This window comes from Arachis hypogaea, chromosome 13, assembly GCF_003086295.3.
Source record: "Arachis hypogaea cultivar Tifrunner chromosome 13, arahy.Tifrunner.gnm2.J5K5, whole genome shotgun sequence".
NCBI lineage: Eukaryota > Viridiplantae > Streptophyta > Magnoliopsida > Fabales > Fabaceae > Arachis > Arachis hypogaea.
The window spans coordinates 113,253,478-113,273,258 of NC_092048.1; the positions used below are offsets into that span (position 1 = coordinate 113,253,478).

Sequence of the window (19,781 nt, forward strand, 5' to 3'; positions counted from 1 at the left end):
AAAAACATCCATAGTATGGGATGCTGTGGGAGAGGATGGAGATTGGACAATAGGATTTGAGGTTTTAACCATGGCGTGGATATCAACTCTGATACCATAACACGGTTTGGACAGAGAAGTATAAGAAGGAATGAAAAGTGTATTGTATTTTCATTATGCTCAATGATTACAACTGTTGAATATATACAGAAGAAAAAATCAATACAACTCATCAAATCTTGTATAAAATCTCACCAGCCTAAAAGAATTTTATCCTAATAGAATGAACAGAATTGATGGTGAGTCACCACATTCTAAAACAAATGGAGAAAGCAAGAATAACAAAAAATAAAAGAACAAGAAGAAATGATTATTCTGATTGTTGCATCTGGGCCTGACTTCTTGATGTATTTTTGTTATGTTAGGCTGACGATGGTTGGTTCAATAAGTAGTTTATAAGTTTTGGGACAAGATGAGAAGTAAAAATGTGTGAATCTTAACACTTTTTTATTCTCAATCAGAAGTGTTAAATAGCTTTAAGTTTTTAACTTCTCAACATAACAAAACTGTAAAAATAACACATCTTTAATAAAAGATATTGCCACCTCTTTTCTTTCCCTTCAAATTACACACTTTAGTCATTTAGTTATGTCTAGAAAATAACAATCCTCTTACATGTTGATAAACCTAATCCCAAAAGATGCCATAAAAAAAGCTGCTGTAATTCATTCAGAGATCCGTATCTAGACAAGAATCAACTATTAACAGCACTAGCTTATGACTACAAAGGGGAACTCCACATGACAATGACATCTCTATCCTCTTTATTTCCTTATGAGAGGGAGTAAACTATGCTGCTTTCTTTGCAATTCATTATCTCCCGACACAATAAATGAAATGATAAAACTTGTAGATAGATAACCTTTTCAAATTGTCCATACACATCTGGTTATAAAACAGAAAATCACACTAGTCCAAATCCAAAGTGTCATGGGACTTGAAGAAGCTTGTTAACCGCTGCGTCCAGAGAATCAACATGCCTTCTCAAGACTTTTCTTCAAAACATTAAGGCTTCAAATGTAAACCCAAGGATAACTAAGGCACAAAAACTTTGACAAAGGTTTCTTATGAAGTATTGGACAGAAAGATACTCGAAATGCTGCTATATGCTTGAAATAATATTAATAATAGAAATAACCAAATAAAAACCTTTATATGAATTTTTAGCCAGTCTAGAATCAATATGCATGAATAAAAGGTAAAAGCATACTATTAGGTAGCAAGTAGATAAGTAATCGGATACAGTTGCGACGCAAGACCATCAATGTTCTTCATCTCCTCATTCAATCTGCACTCAGAACAAATTAAAGGATGAACTAGACAACTTCAATATGAAGCTTCTTCAATATACATTTCTTATTCCTCAATTCAAAAATTTCAAAGTTCATCATAACTAGTAATAAGTGAAAAAAAACTACGAGTTAAAGAACTAATAAGCAATATCTACAGCTAGATACAGTGACAGACAGCAAAACAGAAATGACGAATCAGGTGAGAATCAAGGATTGAAGATAATACCTAAGACACGAATTTATATACCGATTCCCCTTGGTTGCTGCATCAAGCACTGCAAATCACAAACATGTAACATACTCTGAGCATATATAATTGTAATTATTATTTTTATTATTATATTACAATCACGATCTCATATTTTCCTTAGGTTTACCAGATTCTTGAACTCGACCGGAAGCGTCGCTAAAACATTGCATGTGGTCGATGGTGGTGGCGGTGGCGTTGGAGAGAGCGAGGCGGAGGGAGGCGAAGAGAGAAGTGAAGCTCTGAGCGATTGCGAAGGAGTCTCGCTCCACTACTTCGATGGCTCTCAGAATTTGACTCTGATTGAAGGCGGAGCCACCACCCTCAAGGGTTGATTCTGAAATTGGGGTTTCCATTTCTGTTTCTGGAATTGGGGGACTATTATTATCTGAGGAGGCGCAATTCGACTCAGCTTGTTCTCTTCTGCTTTCCATTTCCCTTTGTATGAATTTGATCTCATAAGTCACAAACACAAAGATCGGTGAATGTGACCAACTTTACCTTTAATCCTTATCATAATCAGTAAGCGCTAACCAATCTCTCTCTCTACTCTTTATCAGGTATTTGATATCGAAAAATCAGGGTTTTAAGGGCAAATCACAATAATAAACTAAGGAAAGCAAAATTTTATACAAATTCGCTAAACCAAAATCTGTTTCATGAATTCACTCATGCATATTTATATGTAGTTCGAATTAGTCTGATTCGAATTCTATTTCTATATAATTCCAATAAGTTTGGTTTAAATTATACACAAACACATGCACACACTAATTTGAACCAACTTGGTTCGAATTATACACTTATTAAAAAAATTAATAATTTAAAAATTAAAAAAAATATATATTTTATTTTATACATTAAAAAAAACTAACAAAATATTTAATTAAGAGACTTTTTTGAAATATTAATGAGCTATCAATTCGAATTTCATACAATACTCTTTTGTCTATTTTTAATAGTTCATGAATATTTTTTAATAAATTTTTTTAATAAATTTATTTAAATTATACTACAAAAAATATTTGATCTTATGCAAAACAATTTTAAAAAAATGGCTTAAAAATGTTAAAAGTACTATAAAAATTTGTAACGTTCTAATGACTTAGGACATTAAAGAAATACTCTACATAATCAATAATAATTTAGAAATTAAAAAAATATATTTTTATCATGTATTTACCTAAATCACTAGAATTTACAAACTTTTATAGTACTCATAACATCTTTTAAGCCATTTTTTTAAAATTATTTTGTATAGAATAAAATATTTTTTTAATTGTTTTATATAGAATAAAATATTTTCTTTTATTTCTAAATTATTATTGACTATGTAGAGTATTTTATTTAAAATTTGAGTACATGCATGTATTTACCTAAGTTATTAGAACGTTACAAATTTTTGTAGTACTCCTAACATTTTTTAAGCCATTTTTTTTAAAATTGTTTTGTATAGGATCAAATATTTTTTGTAGTATAATTTAAATAAATTTATTAAAAAAATTTATTAAAAAATATTCATGAGTTATTAAAAATGGACAAAAGAATATTGTATGGAATTCGAATCGATAGCTCATTAATATTTTAAAGAAGTCTCGTAATTAAATATTTTGTTAGCTTTTTTTTAATGTATAAAATAAAATATATATTTATTTAATTTTTAAATTATTAATTTTTTTAATAAGTGTATAATTTGAACCAAGCTGGTTCGAATTAGTGTGTGCGTGTGTTTGTGTATAATTCGAACCAAACTGGTTCGAATTATGTAGAAATGGAGTTCGAATCAGACTGGTTCGAACTACATATAAATGTGCATTGGTGGATTCATGAAGCAGATTTTGGTTTGGCGGATTTGTGTAAAATTTTGCTCCCTTTGACTTATTTGAGTTTTTTACCCGGATTTTAAATAAGGAAAAGTCTAGGGGTAACAATTTTTGTGTTTTCTGGTCAGCACTTAACTATTGTACAAGATGTCTTTGGTACGGGTTGAAGGATGGATCGGGAACCTGCGGGTCGAGGCGAAGACCGGGTCGCGTGACTGGAGCGATGGGGGAGGTACCTGCAAAGACACTCCGACGCTCAAGTCAGAATGGATCTAAGAGGTAGAAGGTGTGAGGAATGAGTAAATATCTGGAGGGACCTGGGTCCTCTGTTTATAGGTGATGGGAGTCGTCTTATCTTATCTTGTTTGGTCAAGATAGGAAAGACGTTTGAATTCGAAAGTCAGTTAGGAGTTCTAGAAGGCCGTTTTCGGGCCTTCCGGAAGAGGGAGACGGGTTGGACCCGAAGAACCGGATTCGGGTTTAACCTTGGGTTCGGGATCCGTGGGCCGGATCCGTAACAACTATCAAAACAAAAGTGAATAATCTCCTACTATTAGATATAATCTCACACCATTAAAAATATTATTAATGACTAATTGATAATTACAAAACACCAAAATTACTCATCCCTAGCATTCCTCTTTAAATAATTTGCAGGTTATCAACTTTTCACCTTCAACTTAATTCATTAAAGATTTATTAAAAGGCTATCTTTTATTTGGATTTTAATTTTTATCCCCGAACCGCGATCATGCTAAACAATTTTCACACAAATAATTAACGAAAAATATGATCCAAATTTATTATTTTTTATAATTAATTAGTTATTAATATTTAAAAATATAGAATAAAATATATTTAAATCATTAAATTAAAAAAATTAAATTGATAATTAAAAATAATAAATTCTATTATTTTTTATCATTTTTTATAGTTAATTATTTATTAATATATTTAGGAATAAATAAATTTTAAATGTATTATTTTAAAAATAATTTAAATACATACTTTTAATTAAATAATTATATTGTATCAAATTAAATTTTTTATTTGTTAATTATAAGTATAATAATAAAATCTAATAATTTTCTATTTTTTTGCACACAAAAAAAATAAAAAATCCCAAAAAATTAAAGCGACCTTTTAGATTTATCTATTTTTATTTTTTCAAATAACAATTTTGCAGATACTAATAAATTAACTGCAATAAAAACCAATGATTAAAATATTGTAATTTTTAAAAAATAATATTAATTTTTAATTTTGACTCTAATATTAGAATTATAGTTTTGTCACTTATTACATCATTATCTAATAATCACTTATTAAGTTATTGTCGTTGTCACTCCTTCCTCAAAACTCCATATCGCCTTCACCATCTACTATTTTCTTCCATATCGATATGTAATGTCTCAATGCTATCACCTTAACCCACCCTCTAGCTGTTTACTGTCACTCCATCCCACTCGAACTAGCCTATCCCTTCACCTAAATTCCCAACCCTTCATCGTCGCCCCCCACTCTTTTGAAACTCTCAATTTGTTTAGCACATTTCTACATTAAGTTCAATCTCTGCCACCGTAATTCCATAACCACTATCACATTCTTTAATTCTAAAAACAATAAAAACATCCTTTTTTAAATAATAAATTGGCCAATTGGATAAAAAAATGACAGAGATCCAAAGCGAAAAAAGAAAAAGAAAGTAGTCAACCCGAACGAGATAAAGACTGAGGGAGAGGTATAAAACGAGTGGAGTTGGAGATGTTCAATGAGAAGTGACAATAATAAGGGTAGAGAATGATGACAATAATAGTGGTGGAGGTGAGTGACGATGAGATTGAGGGGGGCGGCGTAAAAGGTCTTGTCTTCTTTAGACTTTAGCAAAAGAGAATAAGCATGAAGATAATAGAGAGACATAAAACCATCTCCTAAGAAATTTATCTCTGCCTTTATTTATAGTCTACTTGTTATAAGAAAAATATTACTTATATAATAAAATTTAGTTTTTGTTGATTTTTAATATTATTTAATTATTTTTTAATTAAAATATATTTCTATCTTTTAGATATATATTTATAATTAAGATTAATTTAAATTTTAAAAATTAAAATTTTTTTAATTTTTTACCTACTTTATAGTTAGTTATTGTTTTCTCTTTTTACATTTTTTCTCTTTCTATAATACGATTTTCTTTTTTGGGTTAAGTACTGAAATCGTCCCTAAGGTAAGGGGCGAAAATCAAATTCGTCTCCGACCTTTTTTTGTTATTAAAACCATCCCGAACGTTCAGAAACACATTAAAATCGTCCTTCCCCCCTGAAAACAAAATTTTTGGACACTTTTGCCCTTTAGCCGTTACTGTCCGTTGGAGGGTTTATTAAATAAAGTTAATTTATTTGTTTATTTATTTATTTATATAAAGTTGTGATTTGGGGAGGGTTGGGATTAAATCAGAGAAGTCATCCTTAACCAACGAAACAGAGAAAGAGGAAGGGCTTGCGAAGGTGAGTGGAGCCATGGCTGCCGAGAGCTCACGGTCGTGCCGGAGTCGGTCGTCTGCGCAGAAGAGGGAGCTTGTGTGTGGACATGGAGAGAGACCCGTGCTTAGGATTTCCGGAACGAGGAACAACCCTGGACGACGATTCTGGGGCTGTGTCTACTATGAGGTTAGGGTTTTAAGTTTCTGTAGGTGGGTGATGGCAAGGTATTGTTTGTTCTGGGCTCTGACTCTGATGGGTTGCTGCAGATCCAGGAGGAGTGTGATTTCTTCCGATGGGCAGACCCAGAAGCAGAGAGTGAGGATCCCCATGTTGCAAAGATGAAGAGGAAAGTTGTTGCTCTGAAAGCAAAAGTGAGGGACACTGAGTGGAAGTTCAGAGTTGCTGCAGTGCTAGGGATTTCGGGATGGCTTGTTTTGTTTTGCTTCTAGTCTCAGATTTGGTTCAATCAGAGGGAGGGGGTAGCGTGTGTGATGCCAGTGAAGTATGGTTGAGGAAATTAGGGGAGAATTTAGTGTTCAGTTTGCATTTCTTTGATTGGGTCTGAGTTATGTAAATTGTTTTGTACTGGGTCTTACTGAACATCTGGGTTTAGTTTAGGGTTTTGCTGATTAATTTTGTGAGTGTAATTATCTCCATATAATTTGACAATTAATTGGAATGGCAAATTTATCTGTTAGCAAGAGAATTATGACTGAACTCTTCTGTTAATCAACTATGTAACATGTCAACTCAGCTAAGGAAATTCATTAAACAAAAGCAGCATAATATGAGGCAGAACATAGTCTAGTGTAATTCAGTAATAAGCATAGGAAAAGGAAAATAACACCAAATGGTGGATACCATCAATTCCACTACAGGGAGAGTAAACAAAATATAGTCCAAGACACACAAAAAATCTAGTGCAACTCTGTTGCTCAGTAAGAAAGATCACAATCCCTGTTGTCTAGTTTTCAAAAAAAAAAACAAAAAAAAAGCGACACTAACATTGTCTCACAATCCCTGTTGTCTAGTAAGGAAAAAAAACAAAAGAAAAGTGACACTAACATTGTCACTATACCAAACAACAGTACATTAATTACAGCACAAAAGACAAATTTTTAGAACAGCCTAAAGTTTTCTCCAAAGCTTTGGTGGAAGTTTAGCCATGAGCCTCAGTCTTTTAGGGGATACATGCAGTGGAATTCTGTGACTAAAGGACACTGGCCTGGCTGGTTGGCTGGAGCTGGTTGCACCCTTCTCCTTTGGTACTGGTGGTTCTTGTGTAAGGCTTGTAGTGGGCTTTCTGTTGGGCCTAGTAGAGGATGATGTGGGCTTGGACCTGGAATGGGTTGAGTTGGGCTGAAAAGAGGGGGTGGCTGGTTGGGGCTGAAATGCTGCTCTAGACCTGGTGGACCTCCTCAAACCTCCACTTGCAGATGGCATGTCAGGCTGGGATGAAGCCTTAGATCTGGTTTTAGGTCTGATAGATGAAGGCTTCCTTCCTCCTCTGCTCCTTTTGCTAGCAGCTTGCCTTGGTTGTTGGGCCTGAAAGACATTAAAGAATTCATTTGATTAAACAATGAAACTGTAAACCTAACATACATGCAGTTGAAAATATTCACACACTTACATCCAGGGATGGCTTCTTGCATCCTCCCCTCTTGTGTCCAGATTCACCACAGTTTGAGCACCTTTGGATTTGTCCCCTCCTAGACAAGTGGGAGTGGCTGCTGTCCGGAGGCTCATCAGGTCCTCTCTTCCTCTTCTTGATTGGTCTGTGGCTGGGCTTTCGATAAGGAGGGGGCATGACATCATCAAAGTTGGTTTCCTCCCACAAATCTGGGCCATTCAGAGGATAGATGACTGAATCATAGCACTTGACATAAGCAGGTTTCTTGTAGCAGTCATCAACAAATCCATCTATGTCAAGGCCCTTATAGTTGATGCAGCTAATGGCGTGGGTGCAGGGGATACCACTAAGCTGCCACTTCCTACAGGAGCACTCATGAGCAGAAAGATCAACAGCAAATTTAGACAAACCATTAACAACCTCATATGTTTGTGCAGCAGACCAGTAAGGCCTCCACTCACCATCTGATCTGCCTCTCCTCTCTAATTTCATCCTAATCCGAGGTAAAACTGTCCCATTAAATTTCTTAATTCTTTCCCTATTAAGAGCCCACCTACTCATCAAATAAACCCTAATGTCCTCCAACATTGTCACTATAGGTTTCTCCCTAGAGTCTACTATTACACTATTAAAGCTCTCACACATGTTGTTCACAAGAGTGTCACATTTACAGTAAAAATTAAACCTGGACCTGCTCCAAAATCTTGGAGGAATAGCGTTTAGATGTCTGTGCGCATCCACATTGATTTGCCTTATGATTTGCATCTCTTTCTCCCATTCCTTCCAGTGTGTAGCCTTTGCACACCTCCACATCAGCTGTTTCAAGTGTAAGCCAGGAAATTTCTTCCTAAAGTTGCTGTAAAGATGGCGGACACAGAACCTGTGGTCCACTCCAGGAATAACTTCATCGAAAGCAGGCAAGAGACCCTAACAGACCAGGTAAAAAATTGTTACATAACAATTACTGCATTAATAAAGGACAAGAGCTTCAACATCAAGAACAGCAAATTTGTCAAAAGTAAGATTTTAATTGCAACCCTAACCATTTACCTTCTGCTGATCAGACATGAAGGTTGTTTTCCCAATGACCTCAGCTCCAAAGTCGTCAATGAGCAGCCGGAGAAACCACTTCCACGTGTCTTTAGTCTCTGCCTCCACAACGGCGTAGGCAATTGGAAGCATTTGATCACTGGGATCCCACCCAATCGCTGTCAACAACTGCCCCCTTGAGGTGTCTTTAGAAAACATCCATCCAATCCAACAAACTTTCTACACTGCATGAAGCTCTTCTTGCAAGCAGCTAGGCACACATATACCCTTTGAAAAATGCAGTAATTGTTTAACCCCTGGTGCTGGTCTTCAACCTCGAAATCAGGGGACCTCTGGACCTTGAGCGTGACTGACGACCCAGGATTAGCACATAGCAGCTCGGAGCAGTAGTCAGCAATCCTTTTGTACTGCTTCCGGTAGGCTCCCTGAATCTCATCCAATGCAGCTTGTCTAGACCTTGCTGCCATTGAAGTTGTCACTGTCAAATTCCATTTCCTTTGTGCCTTGTTGACCAGATCCTTTATCTTCACCTTTGGGTTACCTTCCACTTTCTTCCTAAATGCTTTACTTAGCCAACCAGTATGCAGTATCCCTACCCTATGTGCCTGGCCACAAGTATGCTTAAGGTTCATTGACCTCAGCTGCCAAGTCTCCTCCCCACTCATTTTTGCTGCATATAACCAAAACGGGCAACCCTCTTGACAAACAGCCCTCACCCTGACCAAGTCAAGTTTCGCATACCTCAGTCCCCTTCTTGTCTGCACTGCATAAGCTGTTACAGTGTCCTTGAATTCCTCCCTTGAAGCAAACACAGTTCGAACTTCCCATTTGTACCTTGTCATGTCTTTCACATCTTTATGGGTCGGATATCTAATTGCTTCATTGTGATCATCATCCTCGCTGTCCTCTTTCTCAGAACCACCACCCACTTCATAATCCACATCAACTTCATCACTATTAAACCCTTCCTCATCAGTGAACTCACCTGCTGCATCCCCTTTTCCTTTTTCAACCCGATCACCATCTGTCCCATCTCGTACATCATCAAATCCGCTCTCATCATCATACTCCTCTTCACTATCTGTAAAGTCTACATCATCTGCACTATCAACCTCACCATCAGATGGAATGAAATCCTCATCATCACTATCCTCATCACTATTCAGCTTATCTCCTTCTTTAACCCCCTCTGCATTGGCCCTTTCCACCTCTTGAACCCCATCACCCTCATAAATAACCAGTTGTGTCTGATTATGTACCTCTTCATCATTGGCCCTCTCCTCCTCCTGAACCTGTTCACCTGGGCCTCCAACATCAAGAAACCCTACTTCAGGAAAGGCTTCATCAACCTCAACCTTATGGACCACGTACAGATCGACATGACCCCTCTTCCCCGCTATTTTACACATCTCAATGGCATCTCTGTCTCCCTCAAATAACTTCAAATCGTTCTCTAACCATTCAGAACTTGGGTCCTTATACCAGAAAGCTGCAATTTGTTCCTTTGTGTACCCAAACTGTCCCACCTCAGCATATGCCTCAAAAAGAGACCAGCAGTCCATATCAACATCTTCGATCACAGTCCTTTCTCCCCCTATATACTCTAATGTACCATTGTCATACCCAAATCTACCACCATGGTACACAGTCAGGTTAAAGGTTCCCATCACCCTAAAACCTACAAAGAAAAATCGCACCCAACTCCCATTAGTAAACCACCAAATACCCTTCACACAGTATTAAGTTCAAGCTCCAAAAAATCAAATCAAATGCTGCACACGTACCTGATTCCAGATGACTGGCACGACAACGAGCTCCTCCTCTACTCTTTCCCACGCAATCCAGACGCAGCGACGATACTCCTCAGGCCAGCACTCACTCAGTTAGGGCATCATTGAAGGTGAAGGATCGGTGTTCCTTTGTGTAACGTTACTCATGTAATGAATTGGAATTCGCGGGAATAAAACACCAAGCGTCAAAGGGTTCAGGGGCAAATTTGGAATTAAAATTTTTTAAATGCACTTGAGGACGATTTTAATGTGTTTCTGAACGTTCGGGATGGTTTTAATAACAAAAAAAGGTCGGGGACGAATTTGATTTTCGCCCCTTACCTTAGGGATGATTTCAGTACTTAACCCTTCTTTTTTCTTCTATTCTTTTATCTCGTCCTCCGCTCCTTAATTTAAGTCATATAATTCATTTTAATTTAAAAGTACAGTCCTTTATTTCAATTTAAGGTAGTTCATTTCAATCCAAAGGTGTTACATTATTCTCAGTAAACTTATTACTTTAAATTAATATTCTTTTTGGAGAAAAACCCAAAATAGCCTCTAACAATTACTTCAAAAGACAACAAGATCCTTGACAAAAAAGTATACCAACCCGGCCCTGAGATTTACTTTTATGGGATTGATTAGCCCCTGTGCCAAAAAAAGTTAATGTTATTTTTTTTTTTGCAGTGGACTACTCAGTCCAAAAAAAAAGATCAGAGGTCGGGTTGGGTGTTTTTTTTTCTTGGGGGCCTCGTTATCCTTTCGAGATAATTGTCAAGGACCGAATGGGATATTCACTCTTTTTTTATTAGGAGTATTCTCTCTCTCTCTCTCTCTGTTAAAGATGCTCTATTTCTTCTAATAAATTTACTATTTTAAATTTATTATTATTATTATTTATTCTATTGTTTATGTGATTATCTATTTTATATTTTTATTTATTTTGTCCTAGTTTGTTAAGAAATATCATTATCAACATCTTTAATTATATCTAAAAATAAACATAATAATCTATTTTATATTTTTATTAATTAGAACTATGTTGATCTTATTTGATTTTAATAGAGTTGTTATAAATAAAGTAATTTATACTTAATTAATTTGAGTAAAGATGCACAAAAAATCAAAAGCTTAAGTAAAAAGATGTATGGTATATTCATAATTTTTTTCAATTGTAACACATTTAATAGTATGATATTATATACAAAATATTTTTAAAACACATCCAAAATCATAAAATTCTAGAATTTAAATATAAACGTTAAAAATATAATTAATCTTTTAATTTTTGATTCGATAAAATGCATCTAATATTTATTATTTTATTATTAGTTAAATTTTTTCGTTACTTATTTGAACATTAACGTTTTTAAAATTATTAAAATCAACAATTAAGTTAAGTTTTTTAGATCTTATGAATAAAAATATAGCTAACATATATTATCGTAATATTAGTTGGAATTTTTATTACTTATTTGAGCATTAGTATTTATTTATTTTTATTTTTTTATTGATGATATTGTTTGATATTTTAGATAATGGTTAAAATTAGTTTATTTTGTAAGTTTATTACGCATATAAAATAATATAATCGTATTTAAAATATTTTTAGAACACATCCAAAAATCTATCAAATAAATATAAAATTCTAAAAATATTTTTTAATTGAAATTATGATTCTAGAATGCACATTAGATACAAGACAAAAATCTATACTAAAATACACATCCAAAACTATTAAAAATGATTCTTAACAATTTCATTGACACATCCAAAAGTCATGAAAAAAATCAAAGTTCTGTGTTCACATCATAAGGTTAAACATAAAATTTTGACCGAAAACACTTGTAGAATTGAGAAAACAACATAAACACATCCCGAATCATAATAATCCACACTAATCATTTTATCAATACATCCGATACTCATATACCTATGATAAGATTACAAATCCAAATTTATAAGATTACACTTTTAAAATTATGTGTTTACACAACCTAAATCATATGTTTTGTACACCAAATAACTGATAATCAGCAAAAAAATCTAAAAAAAAAAAAATAAGTCAACAAATTCTCAACACAAGTATGATAATAAAAAAATGAGGCAACACTAAAAGTCACATAATATTCTCCTGAAAACTATAGTAAATTAATATAAATAGAGCAAGAATCACATTATGCAAAACAATGTCATCTAACATTTCAATTAAAAAAAAGAGCAATCTTATCATTATGTTGTTACTTTAATCAATTCGCTTAGTGGCATCACTTCATCCTAATCTTTTACACTTGAGTAACTGAATAAAATTACACTCAACTACACTCATGGATTATTTTGGGAATTTAGTCTATATTGGATACAAAATAATAATAATAATAATAACACTCAACTACACATCCAAAATTATTAAAAATGATTCTTAGGTACTTCATAAAGTAGTTACTTTATTAATTTTTTATTCTCTCTTTAAGTTCTTCTTTCCCTCTCTCGTAAGTTCTTGTCTTTCTCTCTATCACATTCTTTACAAAAATTTTCATAGAAAAGTATTATTCCTCTGTAGGTAAATTTACTACTTCATACTATTATTATTATTATTATTATTATTATTATTATTATTAGATGAGTCGTGTTATTTTGTTCCTATTTGACTCGAGTGACTATGCATGCTAATTTTTTTCAATTATAACACATCTAAAATTATTAAGTTAAACAGAAAATATTTTTGAACATACATCCAAAATTATAAATCTAAAATTTAAATTTAACCATTAAAAAATAATTGTAACACATCTAAAACTATGAAGTAATACACAAAATATTTTTAAAAACACATCCAAAATTATAAATAAAAAATTTAAACCTTTGCAGTGGCTGTAATTGCAGATATCACTGTGCTGACAATTTGAAAATTGTGATTCTTTAAGTTGTTCTTCTACATAAACTATTCTCTAATGCAAATTAGGAATAAGAGACCATCAAAATCACTGGAAGATACAAAAACAAATTAGATACTTAACGTCAATTCTTCAACTTTGTGATATATGAAACAATTTTAGAGTTTATTACAATCCTTGCAGTGGCCGTAATTTCTTTTTCAATCGTAACACATCTAAAATTATTAAGTTATACAGAAAATACTTGAAACACATCCAAAATCATAAATCTAAAATTTAAATTTAAACATTAAAAAATAATTATAACACATCTAAAAAATTATGAAGTGATACACAAAATATTTCTAAAACACATTCAAAATCATAAATAAAATTTAAACCCTTATAGTGACCGTAATTGCAGATATAACAGTGTTGACAATTTGAGGATTGTGATTCTTTAAGCTATTCTTCTACCTAAATCATTCTCCAATACAAATTAGGATGTTGTACATGGCATGCAAAATCAATGTGATTGAATAACTAAACAGATACATACGATTAACTATGAATCAGTTTCTCTTAAACACATCCAAAATACCTGAGGTCCACTTTCAACGCAGAAGGATTAGCGACGTTGATGAGGATGAACGCGACAAGGAGTAGAACGAAGCGAGGCTGCGGACTGAGCGGCGAGGAGGAAGGCGATGCTAAGGACGAGCAAGGCGGATGACGGCGTTGCAGAGGAACGGCAAAGCGGATGAATGGTGCTGGGGATGACGCGGCGACGCCGGGGAGAAAGGCGGCAACGAGGAGGAAGGCGGCACGGACGGCGTGCAACTCTCTGAGGATGACGCGGCGGCGCCGAGAAGTGGCAACGACGAGAAGAAAGGCAGCGTGGATGAAGAATCCTACGAACTGCATGCAGCTCTATGAGAATGACAGCTGGATTGGAAGTTTTATGATCTCTTTTAGGTCTTTTCTGTAATGTGGGTTAATTAAAACCCTTAAGATTTACTTTTAAAATTAAAATCTTCAATTTTACTGAATTTATATTTTTGGATGTGTATTTAAATGATAATTTGTTAATAATTAAAAATAATGAAACTGAAACAAAAATTTTAAATTTTAAATTTTAGTTTCATGTAGTTTGTATTTTAGATGTGTATTTAATTTTAAAAAGACACTAAATCTATTTAGATGTGTTTGTTTTTTTTTAAATTATTGTAATAAAATGTTGAATAAATGATCACTTTTAAAGGATACCTAGTTGTATTGTTGTCATAAAAAGTAACTCCACATCAACTTTTGCGTCATAAACAGTAAATAAGAATTCAAAGCATCTCTCTCTTCTCCGTTAGAAGAAACTAACTTTAGTCCTTGTTGTGATCCTAATTAATTAATTAATTAATTAAAATAATTAAAATTAATGTAGCTACTATTTTTTCAATAATATTATTTAAATTTATAAATTTAAAAATAATTTACTATTAAAAGATATTAATATTAAAAAAATTCATACATAACAATAATACATAATATATAATTCGAAATTACACTAATTTATAAAATTACTTAATACAAATAAAAACATAGTTAAGCTCTAACGGTAACATAGAAACGACTAGTTTCCAATGGCTAATTTTGTAATGACTAATTTTGCAATGGCTAATTTTTTTTAATGTAGTTAGCATTTTAAATTTTATATATAAAAATAAACAACCCAACTAAAAATTATTTTATAAAGTGCAAAAATTAAATTTATTTTTTATGTAAACAAATTTAATTAATTATAATTTAATATAATAATATAAATAATATTTAATATTAATTATAATATAAATAATTAATTAAATAAAAATATAATTAATTATTATTTAAATAATTCATTTAAATTATTAATTAAATAGAGATATAATTATTTAATAAAGTAATATTTCATATAATTATTTATTTTTGAGTAATTACCCAAATCAGTCCCCGAAGATTTTAGAATTGGACATTTTAGTCCCCAAGGAAAATTAATACACATATCAATCCCCAAGGTTTTACTCCGGCAGACAAATCAGTCCTCAGTTCATTTTTCGGCAGAGTAATTACCCAGATCAGTCCCCAAAGATTTTAAAAACGGACATTTCAGTCCCCAAGAAAAACTAATGTACAAATCAATCTCCAACATTTCTCTCTTTTAGACATAATAGTCCCCCGTCCAAAAATAAAATAAAATAAAATTATTATTATTATTATTATTAATTGCACAATAATATTGTACTATATTTTTTATATTTTTCGGATAAAAATAATGATAAATTTATTCATTAAATTCTTATATATATAGTCACTCAATAATAATAATAATAATAATAATAATAATAATAATAATAATAATAATAATAATAATAATAATAATAATAATAATAAAATTATTAGAATTTATTTTACAAGAAATTCAAAATTAAAACCATTTGATATTTTTGTATTTAATATAATCAAAAGATGTCCTATATATATAAAAAAAATATATGTTTGTATTAAAAAATATGTATTAAAAAAATATTTTAAGTTGGATTTATATTAAATATATATTTTTTTTAAAACAAACATATTTTTTAAAATAGTACATCTTTTGATTATATTAAATACCAAAATATCAAACGATTTTAATCTTGAATTTCTTGTAAAATAATCTCTAATTTTATTATTATTATTATTATTATTATTATTATTATTTTATTATTATTATTATTATTATTATTATTATTATTATTATTATTATTATTATTATTATTATTAATTACATAATAATATTATACCATGATTTTTTGTATTTTTTAGATAAAAATAATAATAAAATTATTCATTAGATTCTTATATATGTATTTTTATATATATATATATAGTCACTCAATAATAATAATAATAATAATAATAATCAATAAAATTATTAGAGATTATTTTACAAGAAATTCAAGGTTAAAATTATTTGATATTTTTGTATTTAATATAATCAAAAGATGTACTATTTTAAAAAATATGTTTGTATTAAAAAAATATGTATTTAATATAAATGCAAATTAAAATATTTTTTTTAATATATATTTTTTAATACAAACATATATTTTTTTTTTACATAGGACATCTTTTGATTATATTAAATACAAAAATATCAAATGATTTTAACCTTGAATTTCTTGTAAAATAATCTCTAATAATTTTATTATTATTATTATTATTGTTGTTGTTGTTGTTGTTGTTGAGTGACTATATATATATATATATATATATAAGAATTTAATGAATAAATTTATTATTATTTTTGTCCAAAAAATACAAAAAATATAGTACAATATTATTGTGCAATTAATAATAATTATTTTATTTTATTTTATTTTTAGATGGAGGACTATTATGTCTAATAGAGAGAAACGTTGGAGTTTGATTTGTCCATTAGTTTTTCTTGGGGACTAAAATCTCCGTTTTTAAAATCTTTGAGGACTAATATGGGTAATTACTCTGCCGAAAAATGAACTGGGGACTGATTTGTCTGCCGGAGTAAAACTTTGGGGATTGATCTGTGTATTAATTTTCCTTGGGGACTAAAATGTCCGATTCTAAAATCCTTGAAACTGATTTGGGTAATTACTCTTTATTTTTATAATAACTTGTCATGCGACAAGTTATTATTGGACATTGCAATTTTCCATTCAGAGGGACTCTCTCCTCTTTGAAACCATACAGAAACTTTCTTTCCTTATTTTCAATTGATTGGTTTTTTCTTATGTCAGAAAAAGTGTAATAGTAACTAAATCATTAGAATTGCTCTAAGAGCAACTCCAACGCTAGAAAATTGAATCCCTCTTCTGATATATGGAGACTTAATTACCATTGGACTGAAGAGTGAAAAGAGACCCTTCACATGGATGAAGGCTGAGAGTTCCTCTAAAGAAAAACTTGCAACAACCAATAATTTTTTGTCATGTGGTAAGTTAATAAAAAAAATTAATATATATATATATATATATATTAAATAATTAAATCATAATTAATTTATTAATAATTATAATAATTCATTATATTAAATAATTATATCTATTTAATTAATTAATTATATTAATTATTTAATAATTAGTTATATTAAATTATAATTAATATAAAAAATTATATTAAATTAATATCAAATATTATTTATATTGTTATATTAAATTATAATTAATTAACCTTATTGATTGAACACATATGACAATTTTACAATATTTATCGTTAACTATAGAGCTTAATTATATTTTTTTAATATTAAGTAATTTTATAAATTAGTGTAATATCGAATTATATTTTGTGTATTATTTTTTTATATAATTTTTTTAATATTAATATTTTTTAACAGTAAATTATTTTTGAATTTATAAATTTAAATAACATTATTGTAAAAAAATAGTAATTACATTAATTTTAATTACTTTAATTAATTAATTAAGTGGAACTACAATAGGGACTAAAGTTAGTTTCTTCTAATGGAGAAGAGAGAGATATTTTGAATTTTTATTTATTTTTTATAACGCAAAAGTTAGTATGGAGTTATTTTTTATAACAAATGAATTATAAATAAAAACTGGAATAAGTGCTTTAGTGGAAATAGTTTAACGGTGAAGGCAGAGAGAATGAAAAATAAAAAAGGACAGTAAAAATAGAGAGATGAGCGTTGATGATGAGAGAGAATAATGTTGATGGTGATGAAGATGATAATGACAACAATGATTATAGTTAGGGGTAATATGAGAAGGAGATATTTTGATTTAAAAAAAATAATAAAAGAATAAGATTAAAACTTATTTGAAATGTTAGTGATAAAATTAAAATAAATGAGATGTAAATAATTTTTTTAATTTTTTCAAAAATTGTATGAGATAAAGAGTATATTTTATTCTTATTTATTATCTACGCATTTTTAAAACACTTTTAAATCTTATTTCATGATATTATATCTAACAAAATTTTAAATGATAAGGTAAAATAAAAAAATACTGAAAAACAAATAATATGTTAAGACTTCCAAATTTTAGATTTAACTAAATAAATTTAAATTTGACCTATTATGGTATATTAACAAATAATTCTAAAATTGTCACAAACAGTTTCCAAAATTATTATAGATATTTTTCATACTTTGAACATTTGTGAATTATAATTTTTTGAACTATTCTAAATCTTATTTATTATCACTTTGTATGGAATTGGCAAAATCATTTTAATTTTGGTATACGTTTTTGCTTAGATTTTAGTTTTTCGATAATGTGTCAACCAAACTGGTATCAAAATTTTAATTCGAGGAGTAGATACGATTCTCTTAAAGAGCTTGAATCTAAGAGTTATCAACTATAGATATCAAAATATACTTTGCAAGTAGTGAAAAGAAAATGTTTAAATAAAGTATAAATCAACCAAGATAAATTTTAAAAAGTGACAAATACTTAAAATAAAAATAAAGATTGAACACTGAAAAATAACTAAATGAATGAAGAACAAAAATAAAGACCTATAAAGACTAAAATTGAAAATGTGTAGCAAATAAAATGGATAAAATAAAGAAAAAAAAAAGACTCCCAACTAACATGTATTTGCATTCAATCTTCTTTCTTTGTGTTAGTATGATTGGAGATTTCTCTAGAATTTATATGTATATAAGAGTTGTAGAATGAAAGCTCTTTTCTTAAATATTAATTCCTCTATTTATAGATGATGTTCACTCTAAAACCTCATTCTTTAATCGTTAAGCACATCTTTTCACATTCTTCTTGGACTTATTTCCGAAGGTATCAACCCACATTCTACATTATTTTAGAATTCAAGTAAATCATCCGCATCTTGGGAGTGGTTTATTTCTTCTGAAGCTTTATCCTTTTTTATCCATGTTTATGGCGGTTAATGATTTGGATCAGTAGAAAATAAAAACATGTTTTAATTTTGATCATTTTGCACGTATTTTCGACTACTCTTACTCCTCCATTCTTTTAGTATTTTACTAAGTATTTTTGTTCCATAGTTTTGACATAGTATTGGATTTTCACTTTTATTCTTGTTGAAACACCTATAAGCCCTTTACATTAATTGATGGATTACTTTGTGCTCCCTTTATAGAAACATCAATCAATCTCTTGATTCTTATCAGAAATACACTTCTCTTGATTATTCTATGAACCTTAAACTTTTAGTTTCAACTTTCTTTCTTCAACTTTAAATGTTCGTCATAACATGTTTATATCGAGAATGACTTAAGTCCATCTCTTGTCCAAAAACTTTTTCCTTATTTCAATTACATCTTTGGTTGATATATCAAAAGCTTGGTCGACTTCAAATTCACACCAACAGTATGTATGAATATTTTGATATTTTTAATTAAAATGTTATAATAAAATATATCATCAAAATTGATTTTGTTCGTACCTGTGCTGAGGTCACGAGATTATGAGATTTGGAGATTTTAACTTGCATTGCGTTAATATCAGTAGTATTTTTTAGTGTTAGTTGTAGAGTAGATGATACATGATAAGTTTTTTTTTTCCTTTTGTACG

General features: G+C 30.3%; 1 protein-coding gene across 2 annotated transcripts; it reads right to left on the reverse strand.

Moving 5' to 3' along the window:
- Nucleotides 1-563: 563 nt before the first annotated feature.
- On the reverse strand, nucleotides 564-2,225 carry LOC112732743 (uncharacterized). Of its 2 annotated transcripts, none has more exons than XM_025781507.3 (4): nucleotides 1,709-2,225; nucleotides 1,558-1,606; nucleotides 1,283-1,327; nucleotides 564-1,034 (listed from the first exon to the last, which is right to left on the reverse strand). In XM_025781507.3, exons 1-4 carry the CDS (start codon nucleotides 2,010-2,012, stop codon nucleotides 968-970), a joined length of 465 nt encoding a protein of 154 aa, XP_025637292.1. In that variant the 5' UTR covers nucleotides 2,013-2,225; the 3' UTR covers nucleotides 564-967. The 2 variants fall into 2 exon arrangements, with proteins under 2 accessions (XP_025637292.1, XP_025637293.1); XM_025781508.3 differs by having other exon boundaries at nucleotides 564-1,029; nucleotides 1,709-2,179.
- Between the last annotated feature and the right edge of the window lie 17,556 nt (nucleotides 2,226-19,781).

Bases quoted from the DNA above. Each gene is read 5' to 3' on its own strand.
- LOC112732743 (XM_025781507.3), bottom strand. From the start codon at position 2,012: ATGGAAAGCAGAAGAGAACAAGCTGAGTCGAATTGCGCCTCCTCAGAT. The intron at 1,328-1,557 runs GTATTATCTTCA...TTCTGAGTGCAG, and splicing joins TATATAAATTCGTGTCTTAG to ATTGAATGAGGAGATGAAGA. The intron at 1,035-1,282 runs GTATCCGATTAC...AATGTTTTGAAG, and splicing joins GATGGTCTTGCGTCGCAACT to AAAAGTCTTGAGAAGGCATG.